Consider the following 21,150-nt stretch of genomic DNA (forward strand, 5'->3'; position numbering starts at 1 on the left):
TGGATCCTCTAAGTTGTTGTATTACACTCAGGTGACCGTTAAGGCCCTTGGGCCTTTTGTTAAATTTTTCTGCCATTCTTTTTCAAAATATATAGGCATATTTTGAACAATTGAAGGCGTATCAAACTTTGTCAGTTGATGTATCTTGGGTCCTCGGAGTACGTCAACTAAAAGTAGGTCACCTTAACCTACTTATTGAATTTTATGGCTGATCTTTTTCAAAGCATTTCAGGTCATTAATTTGAATAATAAGAGGTCTAGAATCATTAAATCTTGTAAGATGATGCATCTTGGGTCCATAAATGATATTTATTAAAAAGTAGGTAACAGTGACCTAGTTTTTGAACATTGCAGGCATTCGATTTCAAAGCGTTTTAGAGGCATATTTTGAACATTTTAAGGCTCATTTTAAGACTTTGTAAGTTGATGAATCTTGGGTCCTCGAAATAAACATCAACTGAAAAGTAGGTCATTGTGACCTACTTTTGAAATTTTATGGCTATATTTAAATATTTTGGGTACTATTTGGTTAGAATCATCAAATTTGTCATTTGATGCCTCCTGGGTCTTCGGAGTAAGTCAACTGAAAAGTAGGTCACCGTAACCTAATTTTGAAAATTAATGGCTTTAATTGAATATTACAAGTACTAATTGGCTTAGAATCATCAAACTTTGTCAGTTGATGCATCTTGGGTTTTCGGAGTAAGTCAACTGAAAAGTAGATCACTGTGAACTACTTTTGAAATTTAATGGTTATATTTAAATATTTTCATGTACTAATTGGCTTAGAATCATCAAATTTTGTCAGTTGTTGCATCTTGGGTCCTCAGAGTACGAAAAATAGGTCACCGTGACCTACTTTTGAAATTTTTTTTACTATATTTAAATATTTTCAGGCACTTATTGGCTTTGCTTTGTCAGTTGTCATCTTGGGTCCTCAGAGTAGGTCGACTGAAAAGTAGGTTGCCATGACTACTTTTCAATTTATTTGGCTATAATTAAATATTTCGGGTACTAATTGGCTAAGAATCATCAAACTTTGTCAGTTGATGCATCTTGGGTCCTTGGAATAATTCGACTGAAAAGTAGGTCACCGAGACCTTCTTTTGATATTTTATGGCTTTATTTAAATATTTTCAGGCACTTTTTGGCTTAGAATCATCTAGCTTTGTCAGTTGATGCATCTTGAGTTCTCAGAGTAAGTTGACTTAATAGTAGGTCAACTGACCTACTTTTGAAATTTTGTTGCTTTATTTAAATATTTTAAGATACTAATTGGCTAAGAATCACCAAACTTTGTCAGTTACTGTATCTTGGGTCTGCAGAGTTAGTTGACTGAAAAGTATGTCACTGTGATCTATTTTTGAAATTGTATGGCTTTATCTAAATATATCTCGTACTAATTGGCTTAGAATCATCAAACTTTGTCAGTTGATGCATCTTGGATCTTCAGCGTATGTCGCCTTAAATGTAGGTCACTCTGACCTCCTTTTGGAATTTAATGGCTATATTTAAATATTTTCGGATACTAATTTGCTTAGAGTCATCAAACTTTGTTGGTTTATGCATCTTGGGTGTTAGGAGTACGTCGACTGAAAAGTAGGTCACTGTGACCTGATTAAATAATTTTTCAGGTTCTAATTGGATTTGAATCATCAAACTTTCAGTTGATGTATCTTGGTCCTCAAAGCATGTCAACTGAAAAGTAGGTCACTCTAACCTACTTTTGGAATTTTATGGTTATGATTAAATATTTTAGGTATTAATTGGCTTAGAATCATCAAAATTGGCAGTTTTTGCATCTTGGGTTCTTGGAGTACATCAACTCAAAAGTAGGTCAACATGACCTACTTTTGAAATTTTATGGCTTTATATAAATATTTCAGGTACTATTTGTCTTAGAATCTTCAAACTTAGTTAGTTGATGCATCTTGGGTCCTCAGAGAACGACAACTTATAAGTAGGTCACCATGACCTACTCTCAGGTTCTGATTGGCTTAGAATCATCTTGGGTTCTCAGAGTGATTTATCTAAAATGTTGATCATGATCACCTACCTACCTTTGGAATTTCAAGGCTTTTTCTAAATATACAGGAAACCTAGAGGCTTCAAATAGAATGTGATAGGTTGTACAGTTTATGAGAATAGAAGTTTTCAAGGCCCTTGGGTCTCTTGTTTTTAATGTTACCGGAGTTCAGAATAAGCGAAATATTGGTCTATGAAGACGGCTTAAAATCCTGATATTAAACATGTTGACAAACCCAAACCAGATACAATGTTAAATTTAGGACACTTGAACAGTGAAATAAGTAGTTTGTTCATGCAAGATTTATTGTTCGTTTGGACAAAGGATTCAAAAATAGTGACATGCTGCTTGTATAAGTACACATCCGTGAATTCTCGGATTTATCCCAAAATCATCGGGCATTAATTTATTTTAGTTATCTAAAGACAGTGTTATTTCAAGAGGAATGTATATGTTTTTTTTTCTTTCTTGTGATTTACCCGTTTACAGTATCACAGGCGTGTGTTGTACATGTAACAGCTGTTCATAAGCACTGTCAATTAATATATGATCAGAGAGAACGAGTTATCTCCCCTGGTAATTTATTTCTTTTTATGAAAAAAATAAGTGAAAATATATAGACTATTTTTCTGTATCTTAAAAACGCTCGATATGCATATATTTGGGACACTCTTGCACATACACTTGTACATTCATGATTTTAGCTATAAAATGTCAATGTACTATTTTGTATTGTTTAATGGACTTTTGAGCTTGAATACTGTTCGTTATCTCCATATATTTCATTATACGCATGTATGTATGTATCCGTAAGAGCTGTTAAGGGTGTTCTGATTTTTAGAAAAAAATAACAATAACCTAAAATAATATCTTTCTGTTCGCATACAATTACGTGTTTAGTAGAAAATAATAATTTTTCATGGTTAGGTGTCAAATTAATTCGTAATATTCAAATAAAGTCATACATTTATGTTCTCATTCCACATATTTTGGAAGTGCGTGCGCATTTCGGACTTTGTATTTTTCTGTATTCTAAATGCCCGATATGCGTATATTTGGGGCCTTCTTGCGTTTACACTTTTACATTGCAAGGACGTTGGCAGCGGAACGAATAATATTATAAGTTTACATACATGTACATTTAAGTTACAAAAGTTCCCCAACTAGTAGGTATTATTTAAGGTAACATATTTTCAATTGTATTTTAAACTAGAGCAGAGCTCGTTGCAAAGCAACGAGTATATCTTCCGTTGGAGCTGCGAACAGGACGATTTAACCTTGAGTCAAGGTCATGTCAAATTCTAAGTTGTAAGCAATCTTGTAAGGGGTATCAACTTGCAATGTCTCACCAGTAGAAAGACAGTAAAGGAATGTACAGCTTCTCTGTTGGTGACCTTGAACTCGTTCAATTGACCTTGCTTCAAGCCATGACACACTCTGGTTATGAGCAAACCCCATCTGTGTTACCGACTTAACAAGTTAACACATGTTCTTTCAGACCATTCATCCAGTCAAAACATTTTTCCTTAGTTACCCTGAATTTAATCAAGGCAATGATACACTCTGCTTGATATCAGCAAAACCCTTTTGTGTGTTTCCGACTTGACAAGTTCACATTTTACATTTATTGCATGATAGTGAGTGAGATATGACGATTTCTTCGCCCATAAAAAATCAGATTCCCCGAGGGCAGCATGAAGATTTCTTTGCCCATGAAAAATCATATTTCCTGAGAGCAACGTCCGAGGGAAATATGATTTTTCATGGGCGAAAAAATCTTCATGTCTCCCTCACTATTATGCAATAAATTGTTTATAATACCGAATTAAGCACAATGCAGGAATATAAAGAAGATCCAAATAAAGCAAACATGCATTTAATAAGAACGATATGAAACACATGTACGTTACAGCTACACCAATAGCCTCGCTTCATTAAAAAACATTCCTACGTGACAAGTTTGTGTGATTTTCACACCAGTAACATTCAAACACCACCCATGAAAACATCTTTCTAAATATTTACATTTTACGCATTTAAGACGACAATATCAATCAACGATATAAACAATCTAACTCCTCAGTCGTTTCATTATGACGTCACAATCGTGAAACACGATGTTTTATTACAGGGCAAACACAACAGACACATGACCTTCTCGGCAAATCAGATTCTATTTTACTAATGATTTTTCACTTGTTAGCTAGTTTTCACAAGAGGTATAATAAATTTTTTTCAGACCATACATCGAAATAAAATATCATAATTTCTATAGTCGTAATTTTTTTTAGGTTCAACTCACTGCTTTAAAGGTTCATTGTAGATGTTTTATGCCCAATTTGGATACTGAACAAGGTGTGTTTTTGAAACACTGATGCCCCCATATGGCATCTTATGGCGAAGGTTAAAGTTTCTCAAATGCAGGTCAAACTCCATGGTCAAGGTCAAGAGATAAAAAATGTTATTACCCAAAAAAGGTCTTGATACAGAGAATGTAACTGAAATATATATGAAAGCCATAGTAGCAACAGTTCAAAAGTTATGGCCAAGGTTAATTTCTTTAAAAGGTCAAACTCCAAGGTCAAGGGTCATAATTGTTTGTACTTGAGGGAAGGTCTTTATTGTTACAAGGAATACACATATAAAAAAGCCTCAGCACCAACTGTTCAAAAGTTACAACCAAGGTTAAAGTTTTTCAAAAGTAGGACATACTCCAAGGTCAAGGTAAAAGGGTCAAAATTGTTGGTATACAATGAAAGATCTTGTCACAAGAAATACACCTATGTGAAAGTCCTAGTACTAGCCATTCAAAAGTTATTGTCAAAGTTAAAGTTGTTTAAAAGTCGGTCAAACTCCAAGGTCAAGGTTAAATGGTCAAACATATTTATACCAAAGGAAAGGTCTTATTACAAGGAATACAGATATGAAGTATGAAAGCCCTAACACCAACTGTTCAAAAGTTATGGCCAAGGTTAAAGTTTGGTAAAATTTTGCAAAAGAGGATCAAACTCCAAGTTCAAGGTCAAGAGGTCAAATATGTTGGTACCTAAAGAAAGTCCTTGTTACAAGGAATACACAATTGGAGTATGAAAGTAATAGTTCCAACCAATCAAAAGTTATTGGCAAAGTTTTTGCAGACAAACAGGCTAACATACAAATAGACAGTCGGACAGGACAGAAACTGTATCCCCCGGATCTTCGATTATGGGAGCATAAAAAATATCGGCGTCTTTGGGTTTTCACACTGGCCTTAAATCTGAAAATCCAAAGGATAACAAGGTGCATTACGATACACTATCACATCATGTTCACCATATTGTTTGCAAAGCTAAATATTTAATTCAGTATTTAATTAGCTATGCATAATTATCTATGTTGGTGTCATGAGGAAATATGAAAAAAAAATATATTTGTTTTACATTTTTCGATTTAGAGATATACAGAACACGTTTTCCAATTGTAAGTCCTATCACGATACACATTTTCAAAATAAAATGTGTGTGTGTTAGTGTTGGAGGGGTGGGGGGCTTGTCATTACATTTTTCCTGAGATTTGCCTGTGTATGACCGTAGAAGATCAGATCAAAAAGGTGGGGAGGTGGCAAGCAGCAAAAACTACAGCAAATGACTATTTTCAGAAAAAGTCTGCCCCCTCCCTCCCCCCCCGTAAAACCTACAACGGACCCCCCCCCCCCCAAAAAAAAATGCTGATCCTACATTCACAGTCCCAGGGCACCAGAAAAGAGGGGCAAATGAGAACTAATATTGGTTTATTTCAGTCTATAAGTCGAATCAAAATATCTTTTCCACAAGAGTCGTCTTTGTTTGAGTTCATCCCAGTGATCGTGTGATGTATTTCATATATTCCTATCTGTACTGGACTTGGAAAATGGCGACATCTTTAGGTTTCTGAGCTGGCCTTGAAGCCTGCAGAACAGATTTTCTGCTGTGCATGTACGATAAATTCAAATGATCAGTTCAAGTTATATGTAATTCGATATTAATTTTGTGTTGATTTTTTTTTATGTTGATTTCATCAAGAAATATGAAAAATTAATTTTTGAGGTAGTAATTTTTTTTTATATGAACTGAATAATTTATCAATTTAAAGCTCTATCTCAATTTACATTGGGGAAAAAATTATATTCAAACATTTTTGCCCAGAAAATTTATTCAAAATGTAATTTATATTTCCAACACCGATGCGTAGGGGCAGAAACAATTTTATAAAGTTACTATTATTATGAAAGCTTTTTTTTTTGGAGGGGGGGAGAGGGGGGGGGGCAAAACCAAACAGAAATTTCTTGATACAAAAAACAAAAAAGAATGTAGGGGAGAGGGCATGACCATAATTTAAAGCTATTATTCAGACTAGGAAGGAATGAACTGTCATTTGTTAAGATCTATTATCTAAACTTTTCACTTTCACATTTTCTAATTCTTGTTAAAAAGAAAGCTATACATGTATATTAATATGTATCTATCAGATGCATAACTTATTTTATAAATCATTTTACCTTAAAGAAAAAGTAAAAATCTCAATCAAACTTCTTCCGCATAATATGCTCTCTGATTCATTACTTAATATACATGTAAGAAGGGATGACTGCAGACTGAAGGTGTGATAATTTCACAGCATACAGCTCCAACTTTGTTCCAAAATATGATTATTCAATGCGAAAAATTAGAATTGGCCGAAAGAATATGTTAAATCACTTTTGAAATGCTGCCGTTGCAACGGATCGAGTGATTTTGATTGACAGGTGTAGCACCGTGCATGGATTTCGTGTAACTATACATATACAGATTAAATTGTGATTGAAAATAATAAACAAATAGATCTAAAGGAAAGAGTTATTGTGATTAATATTGTATAATGTACATATATTTGTTAAGAATCAGTTAAATCATAAAAAGAATTTAGTCGTATTACGTGGGCCCGTGTTAGATTTGATAGGTTGATTTACTAGTAGTCTTCTTCAGATGTATTGAAATTCAAAGGACCAGCGCATTTTTTTTAATGTTACCAAAATTCAAAATAAGCAAAATATTGGCCAATAAAGACGGTTTAAAATTCTGAATCAGATATTAAACACGTTGACAAACCCAACCCAAATACACTGTTAAATTTATGACACTTGAACGGTGAAATGAAATAGATTGTTCATTTAAGATTTATTGTTCATTTGGACGAAGGCTTCAAAAAAAGTGACACACTGCTTGTACAAGTTGTACAAGTACAAATTCTTGGATTTTCATTCATATAAAGACGTCACCATATACCGGTGAAGGGCTTCAGATTTTGACCTTTACTCGGCACTCAGTGCCATTGAGCAGTGAGGGATCTTTATCGTTCCAACGCCTGCCGTGACACGGGACCTCGGTTTTTAAGGTCTCATCCGAAGGACCCGCAACTTTCACTTCAGAATGCCGAGCGCATGGCGAAGGAACAGTTGCTACCCATTTTTTATTGACTTAGGTCAGTCGCGGCCGAGATTCGAACTCATGACCTCCCGATCACGTAGCGAGTGCTCTACCGACTGAGCCACCGTGGACGGTTTAGATATCTGAAAACAATGTTATATCCAGAGATATATATATTTTTTCGTGTTTCAGGTTTTTATGCCCTCGCCATAAAACGGTTGGGGGCATTCAGTGTTAACCTGTTCTGTCATTCCGTCATAATTGACTTTCCGCTCACTATCTCGGCAACAGTTGCTCACATTCATCTCAAATTTGACATATGGATACGTCATAGGAATACGCAGGTTAGGTTTGAATTTGGTTGTGATTCGTTGATTTTTGAATTTGATTGTGATTCGTTGATTTTTGACAGAAATATACCTCTTGATCTTAGAAAAAAAAGAAATGTTAAGTTTCCGCTCTCTAACATTGTAGAAATATATGTATGTGCACTATATGGTTGAAATTGCATATGGGTGAATTAAAAAAAAAATGACCAGACGCAAATTTATCAACCCACACTAAAAATACAGGAATGACAATAGATTTCTATGTCTCAGCATATGTCTTTAGATAGTGTCTAAATACCTGCCAAATATCTGATTGATATCTCAATTAACAAAAAGTTATGCGCAAAAATGATGCTAAAATTGTCAGGAGTACAACACCTTTTTGTGACATTTGAAATTTCAATACTTTTTGGAGATCTGTGAGATAAATAATAATGCTCTATGTTGAAAATAAAGACTTTCCTGATAATATTCAAAGTATTGAGCTTTAAATGTAGACTGTAGTAACTTTTGTGTAATCAAGTTGTGGTCATGGCTTATGTTTAAAAAAATGTTATACTATGTCAGGAGTGCAACAGAAAAAATGTAGTGTTGCCAAAAAAAAACATCAATTGTAAAATTCTGAAAGAAAATTAAGACAAAAAAGAATTTTCGAAGTGTAAAAAAAATAACTGATATACATTTTAAAACTTAAAAATGTTATATAAATCACAAGCAGCATTAATGAGATTCAAGTATATGTGCATACCCAGTAATGTCAGGAGTGCAACATTTGATGTTTTGCTCCCAAGCAGGAAAAAACTATTATCATTATATGATTTTCTGATTTTTATTTTGGAAAATAGACACATAGAACATTTTACCAAATAGATTTATGAATTACTGGATCTGTCTGTGCTCCAGATCTATATTTCTATGGTCAGGAGTACAGCACATATTTTTAAAGATTCAATTTGTGTGACGAAAACACTTCTATTCATGCTTAGAAGTATTCATTAATTACTAATGATCTTTTTATATAACTAAATACTAAATTATTGACAGTTTTATTATTAAAATCCTTCCTTTTTCAATTTTATCAATTCAGATTTGTTTTTATCATTTTGTGACTTTTTTAATGAATGTAAAAAATAAACACACGAAAAATTGTCATAAAATTCAAGTAATTCCTCCTCAACTTCACTGAAACAACAGAACAAGTTCTTATGTAATTTTCACTTCACAGTTCTACTTTAAAGGTCCCAATGCTTTTGGTCAAGAGTGCAATAAATATCTTAGAATTATAAATCATCCAATAAGAATAAAAATAAAGAAAAAATGATGAATAGAATTTTTCTGATGGCTAACTTTGTTTGTCCTCTAAAGGAAAATATGCTATAAAATATATTTTATCTTCTAAATATACATTTAAGCTAGTTTTTTGGCATGAACATGATAAATAGGGAATAATTCGAGATAAAATGCGAATTTTAAATACTTTCATCTGTTTTAATTATGAAGTATTAGACTATAAATATTGCACAATATCATTACCACTTGATGTTGCCAACACTTTATGAATTTTTGTGTTCTATGGTTTTAATTTTAAATTTTAGTGCAATCAGGAGTGCAACAAAACTGCTTTATAATTATCAACGCTTTTTAACTATCTTTACTAAAAAATAAGTTGAAAAAAATTATGTCTATCAACAAATTACAGGAATTTTACAGTCAATTCAGGGAATAGTTTTCATCATTTAACATATATTTTTAAATACATTTTATATATATTACACTTTGCAAATAATCATGTTTTAAGGTCTTCAAAATATGAAAAACCTACCGTAAACAATGAAAAATATCAAAACGACAAATTGATTTACAAAGTAAGAATGAGTTATTGTGTGTTATAGTTGTTAAAACAATGTCAAATAAAATACATATCAGATGTCAGGAGTGCAACAAAATAATGTAACATAGGGTCACTTCAAAATCTAGTATTTTTTGTAAGAGAACTCGTATATAAAAATCTTTTTTTTTTTGGCTTAGATTTAAAGAATTGACTTGAACGGACAAAAAAGTGAATTTTGGGGAATTTTTTGCTTCATATTTTTTAGGTCACCAGAGTCACTCAGGTGACATATTGCTTTCTGTTTTCGTCCGTCGTCGTGCGTCGTGTGTTAACATTTGAATATTTTTATCTTCTTCTCTAAAACAGCTGAACCAATTTTAGCCAATTTTAGCATATGGTATCTATGGGTAAAGGGGAACAAAATATGTGAATTTCATGGTCCCTGCCAACCTGCGGCCTGAGGGGTGGGGCTTAAACCTTCAAAATTAGTGCTATCTTTAAAAATCTTCAACTTTACTCCTGGACATCAAGCAGTCAAACTGTTGGCATGATTGTAATAAGCAATGATCCCTTTACCAAAATTATGAAATTCATGTTACCAAAATTATGAAATTCATGGCCCCAGGGTCAGGTGTTCTGGAGTTAGGGTGGGGCTCTGTTGATCATATAGTGAAAATGCATAAATTCTTTAAAAATCTTCTTTCCTTCCCCCTGTATATAAAGCAGATAAACTAGGTGTATGGTTATGATGATCAAGGGTGCCTCTTTCAAAATTGTGAAATATGTGGCCCCAGGGTGAGGGGTTCTGTTGCAAGGCGGGGCTCTATTGATTCTTTAGTGAAAGTGCATTATTTCTTTGAAAATCTTCTTCTCTGCTCCTAAATATGAAGCAGATAAACCAAGTATATATATTTATGATGAGGAAGGATAACTCTTCCAAAATTGGGAATATCTTGGTCCCAGGGTCAGGGGTTCTAGTGTTAGGGTGGGGCTCTGTTAATCATATTGTGAAAATGCTCAATTTCTTTGAAAATCTTTTTCTCTCCCCCTGTATGTAAAGAAGATAAACTAGGTGGGTGGTTATTATGATCAAGGGTGCCTCTTTCATAATTGTGAAATTTGTGGCCCCAGGGTGAGGGGTTCTGTTGGAGGGGGGCTCTATTGATTCTATAGTGAAAGCGCATTATTAGGTCAACTGAGTCACTCTTTTCTCTTGGACATCAGGCAGTCAAACTATTGGCATGAGTATAATAAGCAATGAACCCTCGATCAAAATCTTGAAATTCATGCCCCTGTGCTCATGGTTCAGGTTCTAGGGTGGGGCTATCTTCAGAATCTTCATAGATTATTATGTTTAAAATTTATAATATCTTGGAAGATCTTCTTTTTAACTACTGGACACCAAGGAGTTAAAATGTTTTCATGATTATATTGAGCAATAAGCCCCCTACAAAAATTTTGAAATCTAGGCACCTGGGCTCAGGGTTCAGGTTCTTTGGTGGGGCAAACTTAGTCATGTACTGAATATGCAATTTAAAAAATTGTCTTTTATTGCTACATTATGATCAAGCAGTCAAACTGTTGGCATGATAATAATAAGTAGTAAGCCCTTAACACTTTGGAATGGATGACCCCTGGGTTTTGGGGGGTAGAGGCCCCAGGGTGGGGCTTAGTTGCATAATTGTATTTGTTATGTCGAAAATGTGCTCAACTTGAAATGTGATGAAATATTTAGTTCGAATTATCTCTAAAGGGTGAATTAAAAAAAAAGACCACTAAACTGAATTTTTTTGACAAAATTCAACTACTTATAACATATTTTTCACTTATATCATCATAATGCAAATGCATTCTAGTTTAAAATCCTGAAGTGGCAATAGAATAGACAACTGAATTAAAAAGTTTCAGAATTTTTATTAGTAAAATTTCTTTTGAAAAAAGAAATTGTCATTACACCTTAAAAGACTTTCTAAAATACATAATAACAAGAAATTATAGTTTTTTTATGCTTCAAAATGGTAAAAGGGGTATAAATGATTAAATCTAGACCTTGATTGAGTATCTTCTCTTGTACATGTGACAAAAAATTGGCTTTTTGATTGTTATTTTACATTATTTTTTCAATTCTGGTTTGAAATGTTTTAATATGAAAAAAATATGAAGCAATAAAATTCCCCAAAATTCACTTTTTTGTCCATTCAAGTCAATTCTTTAAATCTAAGCCAAAAAAGAATTGTTATATATGAGTTCTCTTACAAAAAATACTAGATTTTGAAGTGACCCTATGTTACATTATTGTGTTGCACTCCTGACATCTGATATATATTTTATTTCACATTGTTTTAAAAATTATAACACACAATAACCCATTCTTACTTTGTAAATCAATTTGTCATGTTGGTATTTTTCATCGTTTACAGCAGGTTTTTCATATTTTGAAGACCTTAAAACATGATTATTTGCAAAGTGTAATATATATAAATTGTATTTAAAATATATGTGAAATGATGAAAACTGTTCCCTGAATTGACCGTAAAATTTATGTAATTTGTTGATAGACATAGTGTTTTGAACATCAAATAGTATCAAGCATTTTTTTTTTCAACTTATTTTTTAGTAAAGATAGTTAAAAAGCTTCGGTAATTATGAAGCAGTTTTGTTGCACTCCTGACTGCAATAAAGTTTAAAATTAAAACCATAGAACACAAAAATTCATAAATTGATGGCAACATCAAAATGGTAATGAAATTGTGCAATACTTATTGTCTAATACTTCATTATTAAAACAGATGAAAGTATTTAAAATTCGCATTTTATCTGAAATTATACCCTATTTTACGCCAAAAAAACTAGCTTAAATGTATATTTAGAAGATAAAGTATATTTTAAAGCATATTTTCCTTTAGAGGACAAACACAGTAACCCACCAGAAAAATTCTATTCATCATTTTTTCTTTATTTTTATTCTTATTGGATGAATAATAATTCTAACATATTTGTTGCACTCCTGACCAAAAGCATTGGGGCCCTTAAAGTAGAATTGTGAAGTGAAAATTACATAAGAACTTGTTCTGTTGTTTCAGTGAAGTTGAGGAGGAATTACTTGAATTTTATGACAATGTTTTAGTGTGTTTATTTTTAACATTCATTAAAAAAATCACAAAAAAGATAAAAACACATCTGAATTGATAAAATTGAAAAAGGAAGGATTTTAATAATAAAACTGTCAATAATTTAGTATTAAATTATACAAAAAGATCATTATTAATTAATGAATACTTCTAAGCATGAATAGAAGTGTTTTCGTCACACAAATTGAATCTTTAAAAATATGTGCTGTACTCCTGACCATAGAAATATGGATCTGAAGCACAGACAGATCCTGTAATTGATAAATCTATTTGGTAAAAATGTTCTTTGTGTCTTTATTTTCCAAAATAAAAATCAGAAAATCATATAATGATAATAGTTTTTTCCTGCTTGGGAGCAAAACATCAAATGTTGCACTCCTGACATTTTTGGGTATGCACATATACTTGACTCTCATTAATGCTGCTTGTGATTTATATAACATTTTTAAGTTTTAAAATGTATATCAGTTATTGTTTTACACTTCGAAAATTCTTTTTTGTCTTAATTTTCTTTCAGAATTTTACAATTGATGTTTTTTTGGCAACACTACATTTTTTCTGTTGCACTCCTGACATGGTATAACATTTTTTTAAACATCAGCCATGACCACAACTTGATTAAACAGAAGTTATGACAGTCCACATTTAAAGGTCAATACTTTGAATATTATCCGGAAAGTCTTTCATTTGAACATGAAGCATTATTTTTTATTTCACAGATCTCTAAAAAATGTTGAAATTTCATAATATCACAAAAAGGTGTTGCACTCCTGACAATTTTAGCATCATTTTTGGGCATAACTTTTTTGTTAATTGAGATATCAACGAGATATTTGGCAGGTATTTAGACACTATCTAAAGACATATGCTGAGACATAGAAATCTGTTTTCATTGCCTGTATTTTTAGTGTGGATTGATAAATATGCGTTTGGTCATTTTTTTTTAAATTCACCCTAAAGCAAATAATTGCGATGATTGGTATTACGCACCATGTTAGGTGCGTTTTGGGTTTCACCTCCATTGGAACTTCTGTTAGATTTTTTTTACCATGTGTAACAAATTCTTAACATTGGTAATAAATATTTACTATATATAGTTAGTTAATAATCTACTTCCACATTTTGAGTAGGTCACCAATCTTGCACAACTTGGACACACAACCCTGTCAAGTTAACTAGCTAGACCATGAGCGAATTTTGTTTACAGATTTTAAAAAAAATTGATCGAAAGGACACAGGTTCTGGTGCTAGGGTGGGGCTATATAGATAATATAGTGAAAGTGCATTATTTCTTTGAAAATCTTCTCTGCTCCTGGGTATTAGATAAACTAACTAAGTACATAGTTATGTTGAGCAAGACTGACTCTTTCAAAATTGTGGATTTTATGGCCCCTGGGTCAGGGGCTCTGGTGTTAGGGCGTGGTTCTATTGATTGTATAGTGAAAATGCATCAATTCTTTGAAAATCTTCTTCTCTGCTCCTGGGTATATTTTAAACAAAGGAAGTGCATGGTTATGATAAGCAAGAATATCTCTTTCAAAATTGTGAAATTCATGTCTCGAGGTTCAGGGGTTCTGGTGAAAGGGGGGGGACTCCATTGATTATATAGTGAAAATTCATAATTTCTTTCAAAATATTTTTTCTACTCCTGGTTATAAAGCAAAGAAACAAGTGTATAGTTATGATGAGCAAGGATGCTTTTACAAAATTTTTAAAACTTGTGGTCCTAGGGGTTCTGTTGTGTCTGTGGGGGGGGGGGGTCTATTGATAATATAAAAAATGGGTGAATTCTTTGAAAATCTTTAACTACATGTAATTGCATAGTTATGATGATCAGGGTACCTCTTCCAAATTTGTAAATTCCATGACCCTGGGTCATGGGTTCTGGTGTTAGGGTAGGGCTGTGTTAATAGTGAAAATGCATTATTTCTTTGAAGATCTTCTCTGCTTCTGGGCATATTGGAGGAAAACAGAGTAAAAAGTTTTAATAAGCAAGGGTATTTTTACCAGAATTTTGAACATCTGGACCATTTAGTCAAGTGTTCTGGTCCTTGCCAGGGCTCTATTTGTATTCTACTGAGTGAAGTTATTCCCCTTTGCCATTCACCTTTGATAATTAATCACTGTAGATGATGTATTTGAAAGGTAAATAGAATAAGAGAATTATGCAAGAACATTTATTGTATAATACAAAAAGTACCTTTTTAGCTCACCTGAGCCAAAGGCTCAAGTGAGCTTTTCTGATCGAAATTTGTCCGTTGTCTGTCGTCGTTGGCGTTGTCGTTAACTTTTCACATTTTCATCTTCTTCTCCAGAACTACTGTGCCAATTTCAATCAAACTTGGCACAAAGTATCCTTGGGTGAAGGGGATTCAAATATGTTCAACTGAAGGGCCACGCCCCCCTCCAAGGGGAGATAATTACGAAATATCAAAAAATTAATGGCATTATTGAAAAATCTTCTTCTCAAGAACCAATGGGCCAGGAAAGATGAAACTCATGTGGGGAATGATGAAACCCCGGGGGTAGGGTGGGGCCACAATGGACAATCAAAGTTTTATGTAGCAATATATAGGAAAAATCTTCTTCTCAAGAACAGCAAAGCTATGATTGGTCATATTTATATGGAAGCGTCCTTAGGTGGTGTAGATTCAAGTTTGTTCAAAGCATGACCTCCAGGGGTAGGGTTGGGCCATAATGAAAGTTCAAACTTGTAGAGAAAAAAGTCACAGTCAAAAAATCATGTAAGCATCCTTAGTTAGTGTAGATTTAATTTTGTTCAAATCATACCCCCACTCCCTTTTAGGGGTAGGTTGGGACCACTTATGCATTTAAGCTTTTCAATACTAAACAGATTTTTCCTCTTTTCCTAGCCACAGTGCTCAGGTGAGCGATGTGGCCCCTGGGCCTCTTGTTAGTCTAAATGATCAGGTAGACTTGGAAATAATACTTGAATAAAAATGAAACAAAAATTACTTATCTTTTTAAATGTTCTTCAAAGGCCTAGTGAGGTCAATGTGAGAGGTAATAGACATTTTGTTAAAAGTCTGCATGGCAATAGTGATAAATTGGGGACAGATAGATAGATACTAGAACAATTATTTTGTTGTTCTTGATCGTATTATTTTTCTTGTTTTTTGCAACAAAGCTTTATTTATCAGTTTATGGTTCCTCTAAATTGTTGTACTCAGGTGACCGTTAAGGCCCTTGGGCCTCTTGTTCATATTAAAACTTTTCAAATCAGAATTGAAAAAATAATGTAAAATAACAATAAAAAGTCATTTTTTTGGTCACATATACAAGAGATGATACTCAATTAAGGTCTAGATTTGATTATTTATACCCCTTTTACCATTTTGAAGCATAAAAAAACTATAATTTCTTGTAATTATGTATTTTAGAAAGTCTTTCAGTTACTTATACATAAATCAAATTACATGAAATTGCTTTCAAATTTTGATATTTATTTCTTATTAAAACTTAAGATCTCTTTCCGTAAACAGGTTACAATGTTATGACGAGGTCATTAATGGCCGAGATTTTTAAGGAGAAAAGGGAACTAATAGTCGCCAGTTTTTCTTCGGAATTTAACAGTTATCTTGGACGTCATATTGCATGTACAAAACAGCAGTGAAGTTAAAAAAAATCCATGAAGTCGAGCTTTAATTATCTTCTCTCAATTATTTCTTCTTATAATAACCAATCAATATAACAATATAACAGCGATTTGATTTAACTTTTTTTTATCAGAATGTATAAAAAGCGATTTTCATGCGGTTTGACGCGTGAACAGGTTATTGTTTTCAAAACTATCAGATAGCACAGGTAGCTGACCTGTCAATCAAATCAGAAGCTATTGTTTGTTTTTGTTTTTTTTTTTTTAATGATTGACAGGCGGTAAATTACTGATCTTGAACTAGGTAGATTTTAGGGGCGTTTAACGTAATATTGGGTGTTTAATAAGGTCCCATCTTGCCACGTACTAGAGTTACATAATTATGGTCCGTCGACCGAGAATGTTCAGAATTGGTGTAATCATGAAAATAGCTCTTTAAAAAAAATCGTGAATGTTTAGAAATAATTCTTTATGTTTTCAGAATGGTTCTGTTTTGATTTCTTTTTCTACAACGGATAGAGTTCGGAAAGCTTGTGTGTTAATTGGTTAGAATTATTCGCAGAATTAACCACATGTGATGAATCTCCGAAATTAAACACATAATAACACATGATTGAGAAACAAATTGTATATTAAGTATATGCAGTTAAAAGTTTAAGATTTATAAATCAGGGACCTTTAAACGTCACTGATAAAATGTTTTGGATTTTAATTAATCAAAGATAAGATAAAATCACTTGAATGATCCGATATGATTTTAAAAAATAATTTTCCGTAAATCATTGTATTAGCGAAATAGATATAAAACGGCAATGTTTGTTTTGTGTATGAGTACTGATCATGCTGGTAGCTGTGACCTCGATCGAGCATATGCGATCTAGGGAAGGGTTGCATAATTGTAAACAAACAAAAAACATGGGGTGTATATAAAATGCGTGCAGTTAAAGACTGAATTATTTAATGCTGTATTTTAAAATTTAATAACGTTTTTGTTTCAACATTAAACGAAGAAAAGATAAACTCCGATGTTTGTTTTTGTTTACCACCGCAGGTCAATGGTTCACACGCAGTGGATCTCCTGTGATCTACTCGGTTACGCGTGATCGATGGATGAGTTACATAACTGTTAACACAAAACAGTAAGGGATCGATATGAATTTTAGTTGCATGCAGTTAAAGACTGTGAAATATTCTATGTCTATGATTAAAAGTTTTCTTTTAAATAAATATTGTTTGCTTTAATATTGAAGAAAAGATATTTTATCTCTCCAATTTCTTGAAAGTTTTGAAAGTCTTGTTAATTTTAAAACTAAATACAATGAGAAAGTTGTGACTGAATAATCTATTCAGGAACCACAGATCACGTTTAAAACCTTATTCCAAACAAATATTAGCATTCAGTGTAGTAAGGTATATTATTCTCGGCAAGTTTATTTCAGTTATACGCATGAAGAATTCTCCTTCACTTACTGAATGCAAACGGTTACTTGGTTACGGGTCAAGCTTTTTATTCAGGCATTACACAAGATTTGAACATTTTCATTGGATCAATAAGATGTTAAAGAACAACTTTTTTATCGAAAGTCGCATCGACATATTTACAGTTTTTGAGTTATAAAACGAAAGCTTTCGAGGGCCCTAGATCCCTATATATAGGGGCCAGCCCCTATTTGGTGGTGTTAAATTAAAGCTTTTGGAATTGTGCACAACTTTTATTCTACATGTCTTAACAAAATATTTTTAGTTTAAAAGATACATAGGAAAATATGTGTAAATTTTAGCTCTTTTAGACGTCCTTATTTTTGACCCCCCGTTAGCGCCATTTTGAACGCTAAAATCAAAAAGCAAAAACCGATGTGCGCAACTACAATATTTCTTCTTTTCAATTTCAATGATATTTGTGCTCCATCTGTTATAGTCTCGGAGCTTTTGTCTGGAAACCAAACCCCCTAAAATTTCAATCAAATGGAAATCTCTTGTGAGCAGAAAGGAATTTCTGAAATGTAGTGCAATATTTTAAAAATGTTTTGTAAAGTCAAAACGCTCTGAAAATTTGACTCGAGTCTGTTGAGAAATGAGGAAGATATGAAGCTTCAAAGTTGACGTCTAGGAAAAAAAAGACTAACAAGAATAATCTTAACCATCAGAATCAGTAGAAGGTCTTCCGTTGGAAACGAAAGACCTTAATAATATTCAAATAAGTTATATTTTTCGATGAACAGAATTTTTTTTTTAGAATTTTATTTCCTATCTCAATACACATCTTGAAAAATGTGTGTGTTGGGGGGGGGGGGGAGGGTGTTGAGGGTAGGTCTTTAACATTTCAGTACATTTTTGATGACTGTACATGTACAACAACAGAAAGCGGAGAGAGGAAAGCAGCATCCAAACCAAAACTCACATATTAAAACTACAGCAAAAGACTATCCTCAGAAAAAGTCTAGGGAACCCCTCCACCCCACCTCCTCGTACTACAGATCTACAGAAAAAAATCCTAACCACTTTCCAGAGTTATGGGGTACATGTATGAGGAAAGGGTGACAAAAAAGAGGACTAATATCGATTTATGTTTATAATTTGTCTATAAGTCCAGTCAAAATATATATTCCTCAATATTTTTTTTCTTTGAGTTCATCACTGTGACTGTGTGATTAATGTTACTTTCTGTACTGGACTTAAAAAATGTCGACATCTTTGGGTTTATGTGCTATCCTTGAAACCCGCAATGACGATTGTATACTAGTTTAAATACGATAAATTAAAATAATAATTTAAAGTTATTTCTAATTCAAAATTAATTTTGTGTTGTTTTTCATGTTGATCTCATCAGGAAATACGAAATTTGATTTTTTATTTAGTAGTATTTTTTTCCAACGAACTGATTATCGTAACAGTTTAAAGTCCTATCTCAATACTTTCTATTTTCGACATGAAAGAGTTATAGTTCTTAGTGCGCTCTTTGTGAAAATGTCGGAAAATGTACAAATCTTGCAGGATTTCTGGAACACTCAGCATGTAAACAATATGTTGAATGTTGATGAAAAAAAGCCTAACAAACATGCAAATGAGACACTGTATTGTTCCTGAAAGCAACATAAAGATACTTGATGCTTAATATGTAACTTTTCAGAGAGACTGTATTATGAAGCAGAGTTCAGCAGATATATCTATCTCCATGCTGATTGGTGGTGTTGCTTGTGCTTTAATGTGGTTGCTTTATGGCCTTATGTTGGATGACTTCTACATTTATGTAAGTGTCTGCTCTGTATTAGGTCACCTGAGTCATTCGGGTGACCTATTGCTGTCCGTTTTGGTCCGTCATGCCTTATATTTAACATTTCAGCTTTTTCTCTGGAACCACTGAACCAATTTCAACCTATTTTGGCATAGAACATCTATGAGTGAGGGGAAACAAAAATTTTGAAATTTCATGGCCCCTGCCCCCTTGGAGCCTGAGGGGTAAGGCTAAAACCATTAAAATTGTTGCTATCTTTAAAAATCTTCTCCTTTATTCCTGGACACAATTAGCATGATTGTAATAAGCATTGAGCCCTCTACCAAAATTTCGAAATTCATGACCCCAGGGTCAGGGGTTCTGGAATTAGGGTGGGACTCTAGTGATCATATAGTAAAAATGCATAAATTCTTTAAAAATCTTCTTCACTCCCCCCTGTATATAAAGCAGAGAAACTAGGTGCATGGTTATGATGATCAAGGGTGCTTCTTCCAAAACTGAATTTGTGTCCCAATGGTGAGGGATACTGTGGGAGTAGTGGGTCTTTATTGATTATATAGTGAAAATGCATTATTTGTTTGAAAATCTTTTTCTCTACTCCTTTGTATTAAGCTAACAAACCAAGGATAAAGCTATGATCAGCAAGAGTGCTTCTTCAAAACTTGTAAATTACATGGCCCCTGGGTCAGAGAATGCTCCTGTGTATTTATCATATAACTAAGTGCAGGATTATGATGATCAAGAATGCTTCTTCCAAAATTGTGAAAATTTGGCCCCAGGGTCAGGGGTTCTATGAGAGGGGAAGGGGGCTCTATTGTTTATCATGGGCATTATTTCTTAGAAAATATTCTTCTCTGCTACTGAGTATTAAACAGATAAACCAAGTGAATAGTTATAATGAGCAAGGGTTTCTCTTCCAAAATTGTGAATTTCATAACCCCCAGTTAAGGGGTTCTGGTGTAAGGGCAGGGCTCTATTGATTTTATTGTGAAATGTGTCATTCTTCTCTGCTCCTGGGTAGAATGCAGATAAATTAGGTGCATGGTTATAATGAACAAGGGTGCCTCTTCCAAAAATTTGTGGCCCGGGGACAGGGTTCAGGTGGGCAGGGGTGTTTTGTTGAATATAATATAGTGAAAAAGCATTATTTCTTTGAAAATCTTCTTCTTTGCCCCCTGGGTCTTTAGCAGACAAACTAATTGATGTGTTTTCCATAAAAATTGAAATTTCATAACCCCTGGGTCAGGGGTTTGATGGGGCTCCTTTGCATATATAGTAAAAATGCATTATTTCTTTGAAAATATTCTTCTCTTCCCATTGGTTTTAGAAAACACACTAAGTGCATGGTTATGATGAACAAGGGTGCTTCTTCCAAAATTGTGAATTTCTTGGCCCCTGGGTCAGGGGCTCTTTTGTTAGGGTGAGGATCTGGTGAATCTATAGTGAAAATGCATTATTCTTTAAAAATCTTCTTCTCTGCTCCTCGGCATCTAGGAGACAGAGTATACAAAGTTGTAATAAGCAAGGGTATTTTTACCAGATTTTTAAAATTTTGAACC

General features: G+C 33.2%; 1 protein-coding gene across 2 annotated transcripts in view; it reads left to right on the plus strand.

The window, feature by feature from the left end:
• The window catches only part of LOC133173370 (sugar transporter SWEET1-like), a 335,382-nt gene that overhangs the window by 138,742 nt on the left and 175,490 nt on the right, over positions 1–21,150 (plus strand). Inside the window, exon 5 of one of the 2 annotated variants that reach the window (XM_061308358.1) lies at positions 19,487–19,606. The exons of the other annotated variant lie outside the window; for it this stretch is intronic. Coding sequence (XP_061164342.1) covers positions 19,487–19,606 — 120 coding nt within the window. The remainder of the gene's footprint in view (positions 1–19,486; positions 19,607–21,150) is intronic. 2 annotated transcript variants of the gene reach the window in all.

This window comes from Saccostrea echinata, unplaced genomic scaffold (assembly GCF_033153115.1).
Source record: "Saccostrea echinata isolate AGI-Se365-2 ecotype Australia unplaced genomic scaffold, CSIRO_AGI_Sech_v1 ptg000002l, whole genome shotgun sequence".
NCBI classification, from domain to species: domain Eukaryota; kingdom Metazoa; phylum Mollusca; class Bivalvia; order Ostreida; family Ostreidae; genus Saccostrea; species Saccostrea echinata.